Source organism: Chrysemys picta, chromosome 4, assembly GCF_011386835.1.
Source record: "Chrysemys picta bellii isolate R12L10 chromosome 4, ASM1138683v2, whole genome shotgun sequence".
In the NCBI taxonomy this organism is placed as follows: domain Eukaryota; kingdom Metazoa; phylum Chordata; order Testudines; family Emydidae; genus Chrysemys; species Chrysemys picta.
Window position 1 is genome coordinate 29,086,967 of NC_088794.1, and position 20,112 is coordinate 29,107,078.

At 46.1% G+C, this 20,112-nt stretch overlaps 1 protein-coding gene across 1 annotated transcript in view; it reads right to left on the reverse strand.

The window, feature by feature from the left end:
* LOC101952382 (NACHT, LRR and PYD domains-containing protein 3) overlaps positions 1 to 20,112 on the reverse strand; it is a 138,989-nt gene that overhangs the window by 89,330 nt on the left and 29,547 nt on the right. The window contains exons 3-4 of the mRNA XM_065591889.1: positions 12,921 to 12,959; positions 9,958 to 11,680 (exon numbers count right to left, since the gene is read on the reverse strand). Of these exons, the coding sequence (XP_065447961.1) occupies positions 9,958 to 11,680; positions 12,921 to 12,959 (1,762 nt within the window). The remainder of the gene's footprint in view (positions 1 to 9,957; positions 11,681 to 12,920; positions 12,960 to 20,112) is intronic.

Sequence of the window (20,112 nt, forward strand, 5' to 3'; positions counted from 1 at the left end):
AGAAGAAGCCTGGGATTACTTTAAGTTAAAGATGCATGAGCTGTCGGAGGCCTGTATTCCCAAAAAGGGAAAAAGATTACCAAGCAAGAGATTTAGACCGAGCTGGATGAGCGACCGACTCAAAGGGGCGATTAGGAAAAAACAGAAAGCGTACAAAGAGTGGAAGAGGGGAGGGATCAGTAAGGAAATGTACCAAAGCGAAGTCAGAGAATGTAGAGATAGAGTGAGAAAGGCCAAAGGCCGTGTAGAATTGGACCTAGCGAGGGGAATTAAAAGCAATAGTAAGAGGTTTTACAGCCACATAAACAGGAAGAAAGCAAAGAAAGAAGAAGTGGGACCGCTGAAGACTATTGCCGGAGAGGAGATCAAAGACAATCTAGGCATGGCGCAATATCTCAATGAATATTTTGCGTCGGTGTTTAATGAGGCCAATGAAGGGATTAGGGATACTAGCACCATTACAGAGGGGCGTTCGGGATGGGGGATTACCGTATCCGAGGTAGAAACAAAACTTGAACGCCTTAATGGGGCTAAGTCGGGAGGACCGGACGATCTTCATCCGAGAATATTGAAGGAATTGGCGCGGGAAATAGCAGGCCCGTTAGCGATGATATTTAATGAATCTGTAAACTCGGGGGTGGTCCCGTTAGACTGGAGAATAGCTAATGTGGTTCCTATTTTCAAAAAAGGGAAAAAAAGTGATCCGGGTAACTACAGGCCTGTTAGTTTAACATCTGTAGTGTGCAAGGTGTTAGAGAAAATTTTGAAGGAGAAATTAGTTGAGGACCTGGAGGGTAGTGGCAATTGCGATAATTTACAACATGGTTTTACGAAGGGCAGATCGTGCCAAACGAATCTGATCTCCTTCTTTGAGAAGGTAACGGATTTATTAGATAAGGGAAATGCGGTGGACCTAATATACCTGGATTTCAGTAAAGCGTTTGATACTGTACCCCATGAGGAATTATTGGTTAAACTGAAAAACATGGGGATCGATTTGAAAATCCAGAGATGGATAAGGAATTGGTTAATGGGGAGAATGCAGCGGGTCGTATTGAAGGGTGAACTGTCGGGTTGGAGGGAGGTTACCAGTGGAGTTCCCCAAGGTTCGGTTTTGGGACCCATTTTATTTAATCTATTTATAACTGACCTCGGAACCGATTGCAGGAGTAGGCTGGTAAAGTTTGCGGATGATACGAAGGTGGGAGGCGTTGTAAATTCGGAAGAGGATAGGGATATCCTGCAGGGAGACTTGAATGAGCTTGTGAATTGGAGTGTCAGAAATAGGATGAAATTTAATAGTGAAAAGTGTAAGGTGATGCATTTGGGGATGACCAATAACAATTTTAGTTACAAGATGGGGACGCATTGGTTAGAAGTAACGGAAGAGGAGAAGGACCTAGGGGTCCTTGTAGACCGCAGGATGACTATGAGTCGACAGTGTGACGTGGCGGTGAAAAAAGCCAATGCTGTCTTGGGATGCATTAGGCGAGGTATTTCTAGTAGGGATAAGGAGGTCCTGCTTCCGTTGTACAAGGCGCTGGTGAGACCTCATTTGGAGTACTGTGTGCAGTTCTGGTCTCCCATGTTTAAAAAAGATGAACTCAAACTGGAACGGGTGCAGAGAAGGGCCACTAGGATGATCAGAGGAATGGAAAACCTGTCGTATGAAAGGAGACTAGAGGAGCTTGGGTTGTTTAGTCTGACCAAGCGAAGGCTGAGGGGGGATATGATTGCTATCTTTAAATATATTAGAGGGATTAATACAAGGGAGGGAGATGAATTATTCCAGCTTAGTACTAACGTGGATACGAGAACGAATGGATATAAACTGGCCGTGGGGAAGTTCAGGCTTGAAATTAGACGAAGGTTTCTGACCGTTAGAGGGGTGAAATATTGGAACGGCCTTCCGAGGGAAACGGTGGGGGCGAGGGACTTGTCTGGCTTTAAGATTAAGTTAGATAAGTTTATGGAGGGAATGGTTTAATGGTAAAACATAGTTGTCAAGGAAAACCAAGCAATGGTAGGTAAATAGCATAATGGCTAAAAGGGGTCAGGATGGAGACTCTTGCCTATATGCTCGGGGTCTTACTGATCGCCATATTTGGGGTCGGGAAGGAATTTTCCTCCAGGGCAGATTGGCTGAGCCTCTGGAGGTTTTTCGCCTTCCTCCGCAGCATGGGGCAGGGATCTCTAGCAGGAGGGTCTCTGCCGATTGAGGTCACTAATAACAGGATTGGGGACTTCAGCAGCAGAGTCCAGGGAAGGGGCGGGGATGGTTTTATGGCCTGCAGCGTGCAGGGGGTCAGACCAGATGATCATAATGGTCCCTTCTGACCTTAAAGTCTATGAGTCTATGACACTGTGGCTGTGGGGAGAGGCAGCAGCAAACAGCTGGGAGCCACAGGGAGGAGCTACTGAGGGTAAGGGGAAGGCGTGCCTGGGAGGGGCATGACTCAAGCTGTTGGGGAGGTGAACCGTTAAATGTGTATTTGATCCTTTGACCAGCCGAATCTTCAGGCAAAGACAATGAAGGCCGATTTTTACATACCACATGAACAAAGCTATCAAGCATCTATACCCAGCAGGCAGGGGCGGCTCCAGGCACCAGCACGCCAAGCGCGTGCCTGGGGTGGCAAGCCACGGGGGGGGCGGCCTGCCAGTCACTGAGAAGGTGGCAGGCAGGACGCCTTCAGCAGCATGCCCACGGGAAGTCCGCCAGTCTCGTGGCTTCAGCGGCAATTCCGCGGTGGGTACGCCGAAGCCGCCGGACCAGTGGACCTCCCGCAGGCATGCCACCAAAACCACAGCACCGGCGGACCGCCAGTGCTTGAGGCGGCAAAAAACGTAGAGCCGCCCCTGCCAGCAGGAGACAGAAGCTTGTGGCGCAAAGAGCCCCCTACGCACACACCTGCCCCATTCTCCTCCTATCAGACTGGGCTGGCAGGAGCTTGAGGCTTCTGCCCTGCAGTGGGGTGGTGGGACAAAGGGTTTCGGCCCTTCAGGGAGGGGGTTCTAAGAGATTTAGCCCCCTGGGGGGCATCAGGGCAGAAGCCCCGTGCCCCAGCAGGCGCCACCCCATGGGGCAGGCCATGTATGTCTTGCAGCTCGGAGGGTCAGTAAGATTGGCCACTCCTGGTGTATAGAGTGAGGTCTTTTCTGAAAGCTAATGACACTGGTGATTAATATCAGTCTAAAATGTGCATATTAACACTACATAAGTAGTTATGGATACCCCTTGATATTGGGCTTTACAGTCTGCCCAGACAGGCGGAAATGTCACAGCTCTCTACCTGGCTCTTATGTAAATTAAGCACGGTAGCATGAGAAACAATGGAAGCCCTATTTGCCTAGAAATTAGCAGGAGGATGGAAAGCCCGCAGGAAGGGAAGAACAGCAGGAGGTCATTTTGCCTCTTGTAACAAGGAACTGTAGGAGATAGAAGCAGAAGCAGGAAGCCATTTTTGGCATCCATCACTGGACAGATGGAGGAGGGGGAGTTCTTACAGGCTGTCAGGAATCAGGGACTGCAGCAGAGCTAGTCTCTGGGCAGCCTCATCAGCACAGCTGGCCTGCAGCAGGCTGCTGGATTAGCCGTGCAATAGGAGGCTGCTGGATTGGCCTGGGCTTTACCACTCCTGGAACAGTCCAGCCCCCTCTTTCATCAATTAGACACATTCATTCACACTATGTCCATCATTTTTGGTGACCCCAACAGCGTGCAGACCGCCAAGGCAGCCCTTCAGGCCTTACAGCAGGAGATCAGCCCATAGCCAAGTACACTGCTGAATTTTGTCATTGGCTTCTGACACTGGGTGGAATGAGGCAGCACAGCGCCACCATTTGCTCCTGGGGTTAAATGAGGAGATTAAGGATGAGCTTGCCTGGGTGGAGTCTCTATCCAGTTTGACAGCCTGATTGAATTGTGCATCACAATTTATGATTGCCTCAAAGAGTGATGTTGTGAGTGTACCTCAATTTTTCTAGAAGCCACCACTCCTCAGGACTCCGACACCCAAGGCACACAGGTCTTCCCTAGCATCAGAGCTCATGCAAGACCACCAGGTTTGCTTGCACTTCTCTGATTTGGAATAGCACCAATGCCGGGTTTCAGTCTTGTGCCTATGTTGTGGGGACCCGGCCATCTTGCCTTAATGTGTTCGGTAAAGATTTGGGTAGAACCGGGGCTGGGAAATGCCACATCCCCAGCCCTTGGGGTGGGGACCAGGCTAAACTGTTCTTCTTCCCTCTCCAGCAGTTCCCAGCACCCACAGGCAACAATTATCACAGCACAGAGACCCCAAGTCAGCTTCCAACGCAGCTCCGGACACCTCTATTAATTTGACTACTGGTAAACAATGAAAGATCACCCTAGAGGCCCCAATTGGGGCCTCTAGGTATCTTCATGGATGTAAACTTTGTTAAGACGCATGTGGTTCACACCCTATGGAAGGACCTTCCAGAGCTGGTTGAGACTATTGATGGGTCTCTCTTCTCCTCAGGACCTGTAACCTGCCATGTCATGCCAGTAACAGTTATCACCCTCTGCGGGCATCAGGAAACCCTACAATTTGGATTAATGTGGGCCCCTCATGTTCCCATTATCCTAGGTATGCCCTGGCTTACCACCCATGACCCTCACATTCACTGGCAGAAGAGGACCCTATATTTTATTTCCAGGCATTGTTGGCTATCCTGTCTCCCAGGATCCTAGAAACACACCGTTGCAGTCTGTCATTCATGTCATCCACTGGAAGATCCCGACCTGCAGGCAGGAGAACCATCAAGACCCTCAGTGCCCTGCATGGCCCCACCTGCTGTGACCAAGATCTCCCACAGATACCGTGACTTGACTAATGTTTTTGACGAGGGGAATGTGGACATACTGTCCCCACATCACATTCACAATTCCCCAATTAATCTCCAGCCAGAAGCCGAGACCCTATTCGATTGGATGTCTGCCCTCTCCAAACCCAAACGTTGGGCTCTCCACCTGTATTTGTGGGAGAACCTTCAGAAGGGTTTCATCTGCCGATTCACATCCCCAGCAGGTGCTCCAATCTTTTTTAGTCAAGAAGAAACATGGCTGCTTGTGTCCATTTATTGACTATCGGGCCCCAGACAAGGTGACTATAGAAAACCACTACAAGCTCCCATTCCTCCATCTGTAACAGTTCAGGGCCAAGAAGAAAACATGGTTTGGCAGATTCTAGATTCTTGTCGAGTCCAGGGAAAACTACACTGTCTGGTTGACTGGGATGGGCATGGCCCAGATGAGTGTTCATGGGATCCCACAGACCACATCCATGCCCTGATCCTCCTGCATGTCTTCCACAACACTGACCCTGAGAAGCCAGGTCCTGTGGCCCCTAGACAGTGCCCTCAAAGGGGCGGTAGTGTCAGGAATCAGGGCCTGCAGCAGAGCTAGTCTCTGGGCAGCCTCATCCCCACAGCTGGCCTGCAGCAGGCTGCCTGATTAACCACGCAGCCTGATTGGCTGCAGAGGCCAGCAGCCTAGCTCTTAAGGCAGCAGCAATAGCAGCAGCTTGCTCGCTGCTCAATGATCATGCCCACCACTGTGCCTGCTCCTGCTTTGCCCCCCAACTTGCCTCTGTTCTGCCCTTTGCCTTGAACCCATCCTTGCCTGATACCCTTCCTGCTCCAATTCCTGACTTCTGGTTTTGACCTTTGGCTTTCGCTCCTCTCTATGGACTCTAGCTTGACCCTTCATTCTGGTACCCAGTTTCTGTCTCTGAGTTTTACCGGGGGCTTTGGCTTCTGACCACTGACTATGGCTCTGACCCTGGCCACTAGGCTAGACCGCCCTTATCCCAGTTGTCTGACACTGAAAAGGATGGTCCTTCAACCTGGGGGAGTGGGGGGGGCGTTGATGTTTCTGGAAACTGAATATAGGTGAGAAAGCTATTTAGGCAAAAATTGTACCTTGCTAGATTAAGTTTTAGACTTTTAGAAGTGTATTTTGTTTTGTTTTACTTCTAACTTTCTAAGCTTTTTCCTTATACTTGAACTCACTTGAAATCCTATCTGTGTTTGTTTATAAACTTGTTTTACTATTAATCTAAACCAACAGTGTTGTGAGTGTACTAAAGTGAATGTCATCTCCAGTTCATTTGGCAAGTTGGTGTGTTTTGTCTCCTTAATGGAACAAAGGAACCTTATTATTTCTCTGAACTGTCCAGGAGAGGGATGGACATTATAGGCACACAGTTTTGGGGAAATTCAGGACTTGGAGTACATTGGAGTCATCCTGCTGGTTATAACTAAGGCTCGTGGAAGCCAGAGTGGCTGGCGTGGTGCTGGCAGGCTGCTGGGGTCAGGGTCTGCTGGACCAAGGCTGTCCTATACACAGGCACTCAGCGTGTGACCTGCATGCTCATGTTGGCTGGCTGTGAGCAGCCCAGGTCTGGAGCTACAGCAACAAGGCATTGTGAGATGACACAACCCCTCACTGGTCTGGATTGCACTCCCTAAACTGTGAAGCCCAAAACACTGTGATTACAAGTGCTTTAGGTCATAAGTATTTGGTTATTGCATGGTGTCACTACAGGGGACAGTTGTTGTTGCCTGGGTCCCCTAACTATGCATTTCTATGTCTTAAAATAAATTCAAACATGTTAAGTTTAACCTCAACTCTGAAGGTCCTGGGTTTAATAAAGTTTGATTGGGGGATAATTTCACCCTCCCTGTTATGTAATTTACCATAAATTACAGATATGTATTCTCAACTTTTTTTTCTGGAAATATATAGGACACTGGGACAAAATTCACTATTAATTAGGGGAAATAATCTATTTTGTTTTCACTTTAAAAAGTGTGCCTCCTCTCCCAGACGTGGACTCACTGTTAAAGGTGTAATTTCTGTTCAGAGACGGAACAATTGCAACCGAAATTACCTATTGTTCTTTGCTTGTGTGATGTTATTAATATGACCTGTAACCGTATAGATCATTGTTGCAACCACTGTTATATCTTTGCAGCAAATATTGTACAAAGGTTGTCGTGTGAGGTGTCTATGGAAAGGTTATGATTTGCTGATTATGATTATGCTAGCTGTATGTGTGTATCATTTTTGTAATTAAAGTTATAAATATTGGCTATGTACTTGTATCTCAATGTGTTTTGATTCTGAGAAGCCTTAGTAAAGCATTTGGTCAGCTTCTTGAGAAAGGATTTTGCAAGAAGTGCCCAATCAAGAAACACTTAATGGATAATGGATCTTGGGAGTCATAAGAAGTCTTCCTGGAAATGTTCAAGATAGCATGTGAGCAATGGCTGCTGCCTGTAAAGAACTGAGTCCTGCATGGACATGTGACTTGCCTGTGTGACTTGAAACTCCATTTTGCTGTAATTTTCCAAAGTAAGAACAAAGAGGCGTCCTTACACCTGGAAAAGACTATAAAAGGCAGCTGTCTCATCTCCATCTTGTCTTCAATCCTGCTTCATACCTCTGGAGGGACTTTGCTACAAACTGAAGCTCTGAACAAAGGACTGAATGACCCATCCCAGCTGTGGATGTACTCTAGAGACTTGATTTGTGCCTGCAGTTTATTCCATCACTGCTACCAGCCTGAACCAAGAACTTTGCTATTACTGTATGTAATTAACTCCATTTAACCAATTCTAGCTCTCATCTATATCTTTTTCCTTTTATGAATAAACTTTTAGATTCTAAAGGATTGGCAATAGCGTGATTTGTGGGTAAGATCTGATTTGTATATTGACCTGGGTCTGGGGCTTGGTCCTTTGGGATCGGGAGAACCTTTTTTCTTTTACTGGGGTATTGGTTTTCATAACCATTCATCCCCATAATGAGTGGCAGTGGTGATGATACTGGGAAACTGGAGTGTTTAAGGGAATTGCTTGTGTGATTTGTGGTTAGCCAGTGGGGTAAAACCAAAGTCTTCTCTGTTTGGCTGGTTTGGTTTGCCTTGGTGTGCAAAGGAACCCCAACCTTGGGCTGTAACTGCCCTGCTATAAGCAATTTGTCCTGAACTGGCATTCACAGTTGGGTCCAACCAAAGCCAGCATACTTGTCTCTAAAATAATGGGAGTCATATCCCTGAAATGGAAGATAAAGACACAATTATTATTATTTGCACTACTATTGACTGTTTCCATAGACTATGGTTTTCAACAACAACAACAACAAAAAATCACTCAGCTCTCAATGCTTCAAAGCATCCCATTTTCACCCACAACCCCTTGGCAATGGACCTTGGGTACTTTCAGTACTTCCAGGGGAACAAACAAGTTGAGATGCATGCAATGAATGTGCATGGTTGTGTAGTGCAGGGGTTCTCAACCTTGGGATGTGACTCATTCAGGGTAAGCCCCTGGCGGGCCGCGAGATGCTTTGTTTGCCTGAGCGTCCGCACGTACGGCCACTCACAGCTCCCAATGTCAGTGTTTTGCCATTCCCGGCCAATGGGAGCTGCGGGAAGCGGTGGCCTGGTGTAGTGCACAGCTCAGCTCCCCAGAAAGCACATATCTGCCAAGTATGTGCTCCTCCTGTTCAGGCTCTTATTCTTAGGCAAAAATCTTGCTCAGCTCCTCATTGTATGGACATGCACTTGACACATCACCAGAGCCCTCGTTCTTCTTGGTACTTTTATACTTCTGCTGCTACTCTTTGGCTTTGTCATATTCATGTCTCTGGAACTCAACCCAGCAGTATCCTTCTCTCCCATTTGCTGCGCTAGCTGCTGGTAACTTTTGGCATCCTGGTGACTACTACAGAGATGAGATTGGACATGCTCCTCTGCCCAGAGAGAGGGAAGTCCAAGACCTCAGCATGAGACCATACGCAGGGCATACCTGTGGCAACGGCCTCAGGATCCATGTACTTGCACTGAGCTCTAATTGCAAATGCATGCTGTTAATAGTTCCACATTTAACTGCCCTGTGCTCTGCTTTCAAAACGTGCACAAGGCAAGGCATCTGTGATTCTGGGTCCCCTGGTGATGAAGACGACTATTGATTAGAGGAAGCTCTCTCCCTGTTCATAACAAACCAAAAGTCACTCCACTCTCCCTACAACCTATCGGAGAGTCTCTTGACCTTGCTCTCACATATATTGTGAAAAACTCAACAAGCACTAACAACACGAGTCAGATATCTTTCAGAAGCATCAGGCCCTGTCATGAGACACCTACATCTTCCTTTCAGGCTTGTACGTGCACAGTCAGGTTACATCTACTCTTGGAGCCAGGGGTCTGATTCCCAGCTCACATAGAATACTCACGCTAGCTCAATGAGAGCTATGTGAGCTGGGAATCGCACCCTTAGTTCCAAGTGTTAGATGCAGCCTTTGTGCCAAGGACATTAATGAAAATATTAAATAAGATCAGTCCCAAGACTGATCCTTGAGGAACTCCAATAGTAACCTCCCTCCAGCCACTAGTTCACCTTTCAGCATAACCCATTGTCATCTCCTCTTTAGCCAGTTCCTTACGCACCTTACAATTCTTATACTAATCCCCATCTTTTCTAATGTAATTACTCATTTCTCATGTAGTATTATGTCAAATGCTAAACTAGAGTCCAAATATATTAGCTCTACTGCATTTCCCGTATATAAAAAATTTTTATCTCAAAAATAATATCAATGTACTCTGGCACGGTCTATCTTTGATAAACCAATGTTGTATAACATCCCCTTTCCTGTTCACCTCCATGAGTGTAAGTGTTCTTTCCTTCAACATTTGTTCTAAAACCTACAAGTCTTTCTCAAAGTCTTATTTCCATGCTTTTAAGGCTTGGGGTGGATGGGGCATGGTCCTTCCCAGTCTTAAATGTCTGTCACTAAATTGAGCCACTTTTATGGTGGGTCATTTGGCCATTTGAGCTATGAAAACTTACAGGGGAAAAAAATCAGTGTTTAAGTTTTAAAAATATAAGAAGTTACATAGGTATTTTTAGAGCTCAGATAACACTCACCGATGTGGCCACTCGCGTGGTCCTGGGGAATCTTCATTCAGGTCTTCAGTTAGAAAAGTACAGTTCTCTAGACAAACTGACGCCAGTTTACAGCAATTCTTTATACAGAATTGAAGAACAATTTGATCCATTTTGGTAAAGGTATGATGAGTTAATTTTAGTTCAGTGAAATGATTCATTGCACTCTGCACAAATTCAGTTTCTTCAATTTCATACAAACAGTAAAAATAATCCAGATAGAAAAACATTGACTCCTTATCAGAAGGCAATTTATCATAGTTGAACAACAACAAAAAGGGTTTCTCTTTAACCCATGTTAGTAAATTATTTTTAACTTTGGGTGAAAATTTGCAGCTAAGATTTTTCTCCATCTCCTCCATTCTCTTTTTATTTAAGAGACCAAACAGGAATCGCACTGTTAACATTAAATAATTCCTAGAGTTTCCACATTTTTCAAACAATTTTTCCACAGGTTGTATAGCAGTTGCTGACTTTTTCACAGGTTCTTCTTTCTCCAACACATAAAACAAAGCTGCAAAAAACTCTTGAAAACTCAAGTGAATGAAGCTGTAAACACGTTCGCAGCCAATGCCTTTTTGAAACATGTTCTCATTCAGAAAGAGGGAATCAGGTTTATCTAAACCATGTTTCTTGACATCTTCTTCCTCAAACAGTATATTCTTCCTCCAGATTCCATCTGCAGCCAAGGAGCAAAGTTCATTCAAGTTACCTTGTACCTTTTGCTTTGAATTGCTGCTGTGACCCTCTAATAAACTGAAGAGATAGAGCATGTAGACTCCAGTGATTGTAGTGGAAGTTTGTGCAAGATCTTCACCTGCTTCCAGCTGCTGTTTCAGAACCGTGCAGATAATCCAACAGGCAATGGGGACAAAGCACATGGTGAACAGCATTTCGTTGTCTCTTACAAAGTTAAAGGCTTTGCTTGCTTGTTCTTCCTTCTCAAAGAACTTGTAAAAATATTCTTTTCTCTCATTTTCAGAAAACCCCAGGATCTCTGCATAACGTTCATCTTTCAAACACCGCCCAAGTTTCTCCAGGGCAATTGGTCTTGTAGTAATTAGTAAGTAAGATTTGAGAAGCACTTTTTTCCTAAATAAACTGCTCAGTATGATTTCCACTGGCTGCTTCTCACAGGGATCAGAGCACAGATTACTTGTTGGTTGATTAAAGGAAAATCTCAGTTCATCAAAACCATCAATTATGAACAGGAGTTTTTCTGGAGTCATCAGAATCTCTTTAGTTGGTGCATTATGATCAGGACAATTTCCTAAAATCAAATCTTCCACACTTCTCTGCTCTCTGTCAAAGTTAATTTCCCGACAATTTATGTAGAAAACATAATCAAACCTGCTCTGATACAGTTCTTCATTTGCCCAGTCCAACATGATCTTTTTTGCTGTCAGTGTTTTTCCAATCCCTGCAGCTCCCTGCAGCACGACAATTTGTGGTGATTGTTCCTTTCCATCAGATTCAAATAAATCGCCTATGGTGATAGGAGTAGCGTGCTCAGTCATGATCTCTGCATGTCTCCGTCCCAGGGCCATTATTTCATGTTCTCTCTGCTTTTCATGACGATGTTCATTTGTAATGATCAGCTTTGTGTATCTGCTGTTTAGTTTCACATTCTCACCAAGACGAGCGTTCATGTCTTTTATTGCGCTGTATTCATTTTGTATATGTTCTCTATACTTCATGCTGTAAGCTGAGTTAATGACAAGAAGCATTAGATATTATTGTAATGATACAATAAAGCTATTTAAATACTGGTACTGTAAGTTTATAGTGCCCCTTGCATCGCAAAGTGTCCCCACGTAAATTAACTATGGTCCTAGTCCTTACTCATATCAGTGGTCCCATTGAAATCAGTGATGTAAGAGAAGTGTAGGCTCAGACCTTCTGTGCATATACATAAAAATCACTTCACCAGTTACTGAAATGCAGCCACCTCTAGGGTGAAACCTGTCAGATATTAACAGTGCACAATGAAACTCTAACAAAGTAGGGCATGAAGTGATGGAGAATTCTATGTATAATGGAAACAATAATGGGAATTTAGGTGCAAAGAATATAACTAAATATAACCTAAAATTTCTGCAGGGCGCCAAGGTTTCAAAAAGTGCCATAGCACCTGCAGGGACTACAGATGTTGACCTCTAGTTATTTTGCCTCCTTTAAAAGATGGCGTCCGTAGCAGGAGAGTGTCTTCCAGCATCATGCTGCTGCACTGGGTCAGTACTGCCTCTCAGGGCCGGCTCTAACTTTTTTGCTGCCCCAGGCAAAAAAAAAAGAGCGCTGCCTCGCCATAACATCCCCCCCCCAAGCACCGTGCTACTGAAACCCTCGCCCCCTCTGAGCGCCGCGCCACCAAAACCCCTGCCCCCCCCAGCGCCGGGCTGGGCTGCCGAAACCCACCCGTGAGCGCCACGCCAGGCCGTCGAACCCCCTGCCCCTGAGCACCGCGCCGGGCCGCCAAAACCCCCGCCCCCCCGAGCACCGCGCCAGCCCCCGCCACCCCCCAGTGCCGCGCCGCTGAAACAAAACCAAATAAACATAAAACCTCGAGCGCCACCCCACCGAACCAAAAAAACAACAAACCCCGAGCGCCCCCCCACCACCACAAGATTGGACGCCCCTTCCAAGGTGCCGCCCCAAGCACATGCTTGGTCAGCTGGTGTCTGGAGCCGGCCCTGCTGCCTCTGAGACAAGAGCTTCACCTACTCACCAGCACCATGTTCTGCAGCACCTGATTCTTTCCTGGAGATCTCCCCATTCATTTCCTCAACCCCCATCTAACCCCGCGTAACCTGTGTGATCTGATGAGCCTGCACTCTGAGATGTTACTTATTATTTCTACTAGTAAACCGAATGACTGGCTCATCTAGCCTAATGCTGGTAATCACTGATAATTATGCAATGCAATTCTTTATTGGAATGTCACATACCATTTACTGATCTTTCAGATGTTTGCCGAGGACCCAAAGCTGAAAGAGAAATTTCACATGAATATTAGTGTATCAAAAATCAGTGTCACGCAGTTCAGGACATTGGGACAAATCATTCATACAGGGTTCTCTGCATTAATAAGCTCCCTAGAAAACCCACAGCTGAGGCAGGCAGAGAGACTTTCTTTGGAGACACTAGTTCAGTGACCTGTTCAAAAAGGCCATCAGATGCAATACTCTTTTTCTTTTAAACCACTAGAGTAGCCACTTACAGTATGTCTACACAACAGTGTAAGCCTGGGCACAAGTCTAATCCCTCTTTTGCCATGCAACAATTGTGCTAACCTAGGGCTAAGATCTAGGGTCCCAGGACCTTGCAGGGCTGGAGGATCTGAGCCCATGTTAAGCTGGGACCTAGGATCCAAGCCCTATTGCTTTTGTGTGTGCACGTAGCCCTGGCTTGACTTGGGTCCTCGAAGTCCTCTGGGTGTATCCCAGAGATCCTGGTTGCAGAGGAGCAGTGCTGCAGGCAGCCAGCCCAGCAGGTGGAAGCACTATTTTTGCCTGGTTGAGCATGATCCCTGATCCTGCTCCTCTCCCAATGGCAGCAGCTCCTGCTCTGGCTCCTCCTCGCTGCTGCACAGAGCTTCCCCAAACGAAGGAACAAAGCTGCCAGGCGGGAGGCAGCTCCCAACCACTTGGATGTTGGGAGTCATCCCTCTCCTGGCCATGCTGAGCCAGGAGCCCTGCTGCTCCCCATCTCTGCAGGGCAGCTGTGTGATCCCTACTCTGCTTTCTGGCCCTTGCCCCAGCCCCTCGGGGGCTGCATGTGTAGGGGTGGCTAGGCTGCATGCACTGTTGTGGGAGTCAGCCCCCAACATTTCCCTACAGCCTCCTTCAGTGGTGGCAGCTCCAGCTCCTCCTCGCTGCATGGTACCTGCTTGTTCCTGCTGTGCTCTCTGGCCCTTGCTCTTGGGCCCTCTGGGGCTGCATGTGCAGGGGTACCCCAGCTGTGGCACTGGCAGGGTGGCAAGTGGGAATAAGCCAAAAACCTTCCCCGCAGCCTCCTCGTAATGGCATGGCACCCACCTCTCACAAGTGCCCCTTCTGGTCGGGTGCATCTTCAGTCTTTAAACAGCCTCAGCCCTGGTGTGACGATGCTGCCTGTGGGAGCTAGCTGAGGTCACTCAGTTAGGGTGAACTGCAAACAAAACGGGGCAGGCAAACCCCAAATGCTGGTGGATATTCCAATACTTAGATTTACCAAGCCAGCACACAACAACTTCTGTAGTACCTCACTGGTTACTCAGAAATCCAAACAACGCAGTTCCCTCAAAGTGCCCAGCCTCAGGCCTCCATCCAGACACACCTGTCAGATATGATGATGATTACTGAAAATCTTATCTCATCATATAAAAGAAAAGGTTTTTCCAATTCCAAAGGATCAGCCGCAGACCCAGGTCAAATGATAACTTAGATCTTACCAAAAATGCAGTCTTATAGCCCATCACAGGCCTCTGGGCCTAGGCCACCCCATCACACTCCTATGGTGTTAGCTTTCCCCGCAGTGCATCCTTGCTTCTGTGCAGAGCTTGCCAGGAGCAAGGCTAACAGGTGGGAGACAGCTCCCAGGTGACAGGATATTCGGAGTCATCTCTCCCCTGGCTGTCATGAGCTGGGAACTTTGCTGCTCCCCATCCCTGCAAGGCAGCTGCTTGCTCCCATTCTATTCTCTGTCCCTTGCTCCTGGCCCCTACTGCCCTCCCTGGGGTTACATCTCTAGAGATGTGTGGGCAGCATGCACTGTGAGGGCAATGAGTGGAAATGGGCATGCACTGTGAGGGCAATGAGCAATCTCCAAAACATCCCATAGACTCTCAGGGATTCTTTATCCCAGTCTCCCGGGGTGCGGTGGGGCAGGGATAAGGAATCCCTGGGGGGTTCTGGAGAACCCTGCACCCCAACCCTGTGGAAACACTGCACCGCTCCATAGCCGGCAGCAAACAGCATGAGGTGGTAATGTGTCTTTCCTTTGCCCAACTTCAAAACAGACAAAAATAATAATAATAAAAAAAACCAGAAACAGCTTAATTCAAAACTCCATTTTTAAAAATTTAGTATTGCAAAGTTCCGTTTTACTAGTTGGGCAGCCCTGGAGACTGACATCCTAATTATCCTCAGAACAGGAGCACATGGGTGTTTTCCTACCACTGTGACTCAGCCTAGAGGTGCAGAGCCCAGCTCTCAGGTTAGATGGTAGTTCAGTATAAAGCCTTCACAAACTGCAGTCATTCTACCGAGACAGCCACCAAAGGTGCTAATTATGCAGTTGATGTATTCGTGTGCTCCTTTATGGGCAGCTGAATCCCATCAATAGCACCCTCACAGATAGGAAACAGGGTAGGCATTAGATTTTTTCCCACAATACACTGTATTCTTAGGGCTAGAGTGTTGACTCAGGTCTGTGCACTGCAGTGTGGAGGCTAGAACCCTAGGTTCAAGCACAGGTCAAAAAATCCTTAACCTAGGGTTAAAATACACTGTAGATGCTCAAACCCAGGGTTCCCTAACATGGGTCAGCTGACTCAAGACCCACTAACTCTAGGCTTACATTTCTATGTAGACATACCCATAGAATCTTTCTTTCTGATGTATGAGCACTGAGATCTGCAAATGAAAAGTCCTATATTGGAGCTGGGTATTATAAAAAACAAACAATCTGAAAGGGTTGGAAGCAAACTACCAAAGAACAAAGCAAAACATGGTAATGAAGTGATGTTTTTCTTCTTTAAAAAAAACCAAGAAATTTCAGTATAGCTGCATTTAGTCATCCCCAGTTTTGGCAGGGGTCTCACTGTGAGCCCAGATAAGTGGTGTGGAAGCTTTCTCAACCCTATAATTAAAGGGGCAGATGTTTTAGAATCAGAATATTAGGGTTGGAAGAGACCTCAGGAGATCATCTAGTCCAATCCCCTGCTCAAAGCAGCACCAACACCAACAAAATCATCCCAGCCAGGGCTTTGTCAAGCCGGATCTTAAAAACATCTAAGGATGGAGATTCCACCATCACCCTAGGTAACCCATTCCAGTGGTTCACCACACTCCTAGTGAAATAGTGTTTCCTAATATCCAACCTAGACCTTCCCCACTGCAACTTGAAACCATTGCTCCTTGTTCTGTCATCTGCCACCACTGAGAACAGCCGAGCTCCATCCTCTTTGGAACCCACCCTCAGGTAGTTGAAGGCTGCTATCAAATCACCCCTCACTCTTTCTTCTGACTGAATAACCCCAGTTCCCTCAGCCTCTCCTCGTAAGTCATGTGCCCCAGCCCTCTAATCATTTTTGTTGCCCTCCGCTGGACTCTCTCCAATTTTTCCACATCCTTTCTGTAGTGGGGGGGACCAAAACTGGATGCAATACTCCAGGTGTGGCCTCACCAGTGCCGAATAGAGAGAAATAATCACTTCCCTTGATCTGCTAGCAATGCTTCTACTAATACAGCCCAATATGCCGTTGGCTTTCTTGGCAACAAGGGCACACTGCTGACTCATATCCAGCTTCTTATCCACTGTAATCCCAAGGTCTTTTTCTGCAGAACTGTTGCTTAGCCTGTAGTGATGCATGAGATTCTTCTGTCCTAAGTACAGGACTCTGCACTTGTCTTTGTTGAACTTCATGAGATTTCTTTTGGCCCAATCCTCCAATTTGTCTAGGTCACTCTACACCCTATCCCTACCCTCCAGCATATCTACCTCTCCCCCGAGCTTAGTGTCATCTGCGAACTTGCTGAGGGTGCAATCCATCCCATCATCCAGAGCATTAATATTTTGAAGATATATTTTCTCACAACCACATATCAGAAGCTTGAGTTGAACAAAAAATACTTTAAACACTCATGTCTTCTTTATATATAATAAAGCAGGACAGAATTTTTTTAAACAGATATTTCGCCCCTTCCCCCCCCCCCCCCCCCCCGCCGCCCCCTCCAGGTAAGCACCTCAAGAGGATGAATGTATTATGATACTTCCCCAAACTTACTTTTGGGCTGTCACACAGCATGAGGAATTTTTAATCCCCAAATAATATTTTTATAGAACTGAAAACAGGGAGTCTGATTCTCCACTGCCCTGCACCTGTAGGAGTCTACTACAGGCCACCTAACCAGGTGGAAGAGGTGGATGAGGCTTTTTTCAAGCAACTAACAAAATCATCCAAAGCCCAAGATTTGGTGGTGATGGGGGACTTCAACTATCCGGATATATGTTGGGAAAATAACACAGCGGGGCACAGACTATCCAACAAATTCTTGGACTGCATTGGAGACAACTTTTTATTTCAGAAGGTTGAAAAAGCTACTAGGGGGGGAAGCTGTTCTAGACTTGATTTTAACAAATAGGGAGGAACTCGTTGAGAATGTGAAAGTAGAAGGCAGCCTGGGTGAAAGTGATCATGAAATCATAGAGTTCGCAATTCTAAGGAAGGGTAGAAGGGAGAACAGCAAAATAGAGACAATGGATTTCAGGAAGGCAGATTTTGGGAAGCTCAGAGAGCTGATAGGTAAGGTCCCATGGGAATCAAGACTGAGGGGAAAAACAACTGAGGAGAGTTGGCAGTTTTTCAAAGGGACACTATTAAGGGCCCAAAAGCAAGCTATTCCGCTGGTTAGGAAAGATAGAAAATGTGGCAAAAGACCACCTTGGCTTAACCACGAGATCTTGCACGATCTAAAAAATAAAAAGGAGTCATATAAAAAATGGAAACTAGGACAGATTACAAAGGATGAATATAGGCAAACAACACAGGAATGCAGGGGCAAGATTAGAAAGGCAAAGGCACAAAATGAGCTCAAACTAGCTACGGGAATAAAAGGAAACAAGAAGACTTTTTATCAATACATTAGAAGCAAGAGGAAGACCAAAGACAGGGTAGGCCCACTGCTTAGTGAAGAGGGAGAAACAGTAACAGGAAACTTGGAAATGGCAGAGATGCTTAATGACTTCTTTGTTTCGGTCTTCACCGAGAAGTCTGAAGGAATGCCTAACATAGTGAATACTAATGGGAAGGGGGTAGGTTTAGCGGATAAAATAAAAAAAGAACAAGTTAAAAATCCCTTAGAAAAGTTAGATGCCTGCAAGTCACCCGGGCCTGATGAAATGCATCCTAGAATACTCAAGGAGCTAATAGAGGAGGTATCTGAGCCTCTAGCTATTATCTTTGGAAAGTCATGGGAGACGGGAGAGATTCCAGAAGACTGGAAAAGGGCAAATATAGTGCCCATCTATAAAAAGGGAAATAAAAACAACCCAGGTAACTACAGACCAGTTAGTTTAACTTCTGTGCCAGGGAAGATAATGGAGCAAGTAATTAAGGAAATCATCTGCAAACACTTGGAAGGTGGTAAGGTGATAGGGAACAGCCAGCATGGATTTGTGAAGAACAAATCATGTCAAACCAATCTGATAGCTTTCTTTGATAGGATAACGAGCCTTGTGGATAAGGGTGAAGCGGTGGATGTGGTATACCTAGACTTTAGTAAGGCATTTGATACGGTCTTGCATGATATTCTTATCGATAAACTAGGCAAATACAAATTAGATGGGGCTACTATAAGGTGGGTGCATAACTGGCTGGATAACCGTACTCAGAGAGTTGTTGTTAATGGTTCCCAATCCTGCTGGAAAGGCGTAACGAGTGGGGTACCGCAGGGGTCTGTTTTGGGACCGGCTCTGTTCAATATCTTCATCAACGACTTAGATATTGGCATAGAAAGTACGCTTATTAAGTTTGCGGATGATACCAAACTGGGAGGGATTGCAACTACTTTGGAGGACAGGGTCATAATTCAAAATGATCTGGACAAATTGGAGAAATGGTCTGAGTTAAACAGGATGAAGTTTAACAAAGACAAATGCAAAGTGCTCCACTTAGGAAGGAAAAATCAATTTCACACATACAGAATGGGAAAAGACTGTCTAGGAAGGAGTACGGCAGAAAGGGATTTAGGGGTTATAGTGGACCACAAGCTAAATATGAGTCAACAGTGTGATGCTGTTGCAAAAAAAGCAAACATGATTCTGGGATGCATTAACAGGTGTGTTGTGAGCAAGACACGAGAAGTCATTCTTCCGCTCTACTCTGCTCTGGTTAGGCCTCAGCTGGAGTATTGTGTCCAGTTCTGGGCGCCGCATTTTAAAAAAGATGTGGAGAAATTGGAAAGGGTCCAAAGAAGAGCAACAAGAATGATTAAAGGTCTTGAGAACATGACCTATGAAGGAAGGCTGAAAGAACTGGGTTTGTTTAGTTTGGAAAAGAGAAGACTGAGAGGGGACATGATAGCAGTTTTCAGGTATCTAAAAGGGTGTCATAAGGAGGAGGGAGAGAACTTATTCACCTTATCCTCTAAGGATAGAACCAGAAACAATGGGTTTAAACTGCAGCAAGGGAGGTCTAGGTTGGACATTAGGAAAAAGTTCCTAACTGTCAGGGTGGTTAAACACTGGAACAAATTGCCTAGGGAGGTTGTGGAATCTCCATCTCTGGAGATATTTAAGAGTAGGTTAGATAAATGTCTATCAGGGATGGTCTAGACAGTATTTGGTCCTGCCATGCGGGCAGGGGACTGGACTCGATGACCTCTCGAGGTCCCTTCCAGTCCTATAATCTATGAATCTATGAATCTATGAAAACCTTGTGTAGCCATTTGCACCTGTGCAAATTGCACCACATCATCAGCCTTGATATGGCCCATTTGTGCCTCTTTGATGATGCAGCAGGGCCATACAGCCAGTGTAAGCAGCCTCCTGGGGATTTCCACTGTGTGAAGGAATCCTTGGGGAGAGGGACAGGGAAGGCCTATGTAACCAGCAGTACCCACTGCACCTTGTGGAGACCAGCATAGGAGCTGTGTTGGGGACATTGCTGGCTGTGTGTCTTGCCAGCTGCCTGAATGGATCCTTATGGCTCTGCTGCCAGAATGGGCTATTGTAAAACCACCTTCGTCTTCCTGCCATCAGCTGCACCGGGTGCTGCTCTCGCACAGCTGAGGATTGAGCCTAGTGAGTGCAAAAGGGCTGCAAAAAGCTACCAAATCAGAAATCACCACTTAGCTTATACTGCATGTAGCATTGGACATCCATGGAGTGCTCATTTGACACAGAGATTAATGGCTACACAAAGTATAAAGCAGTTTA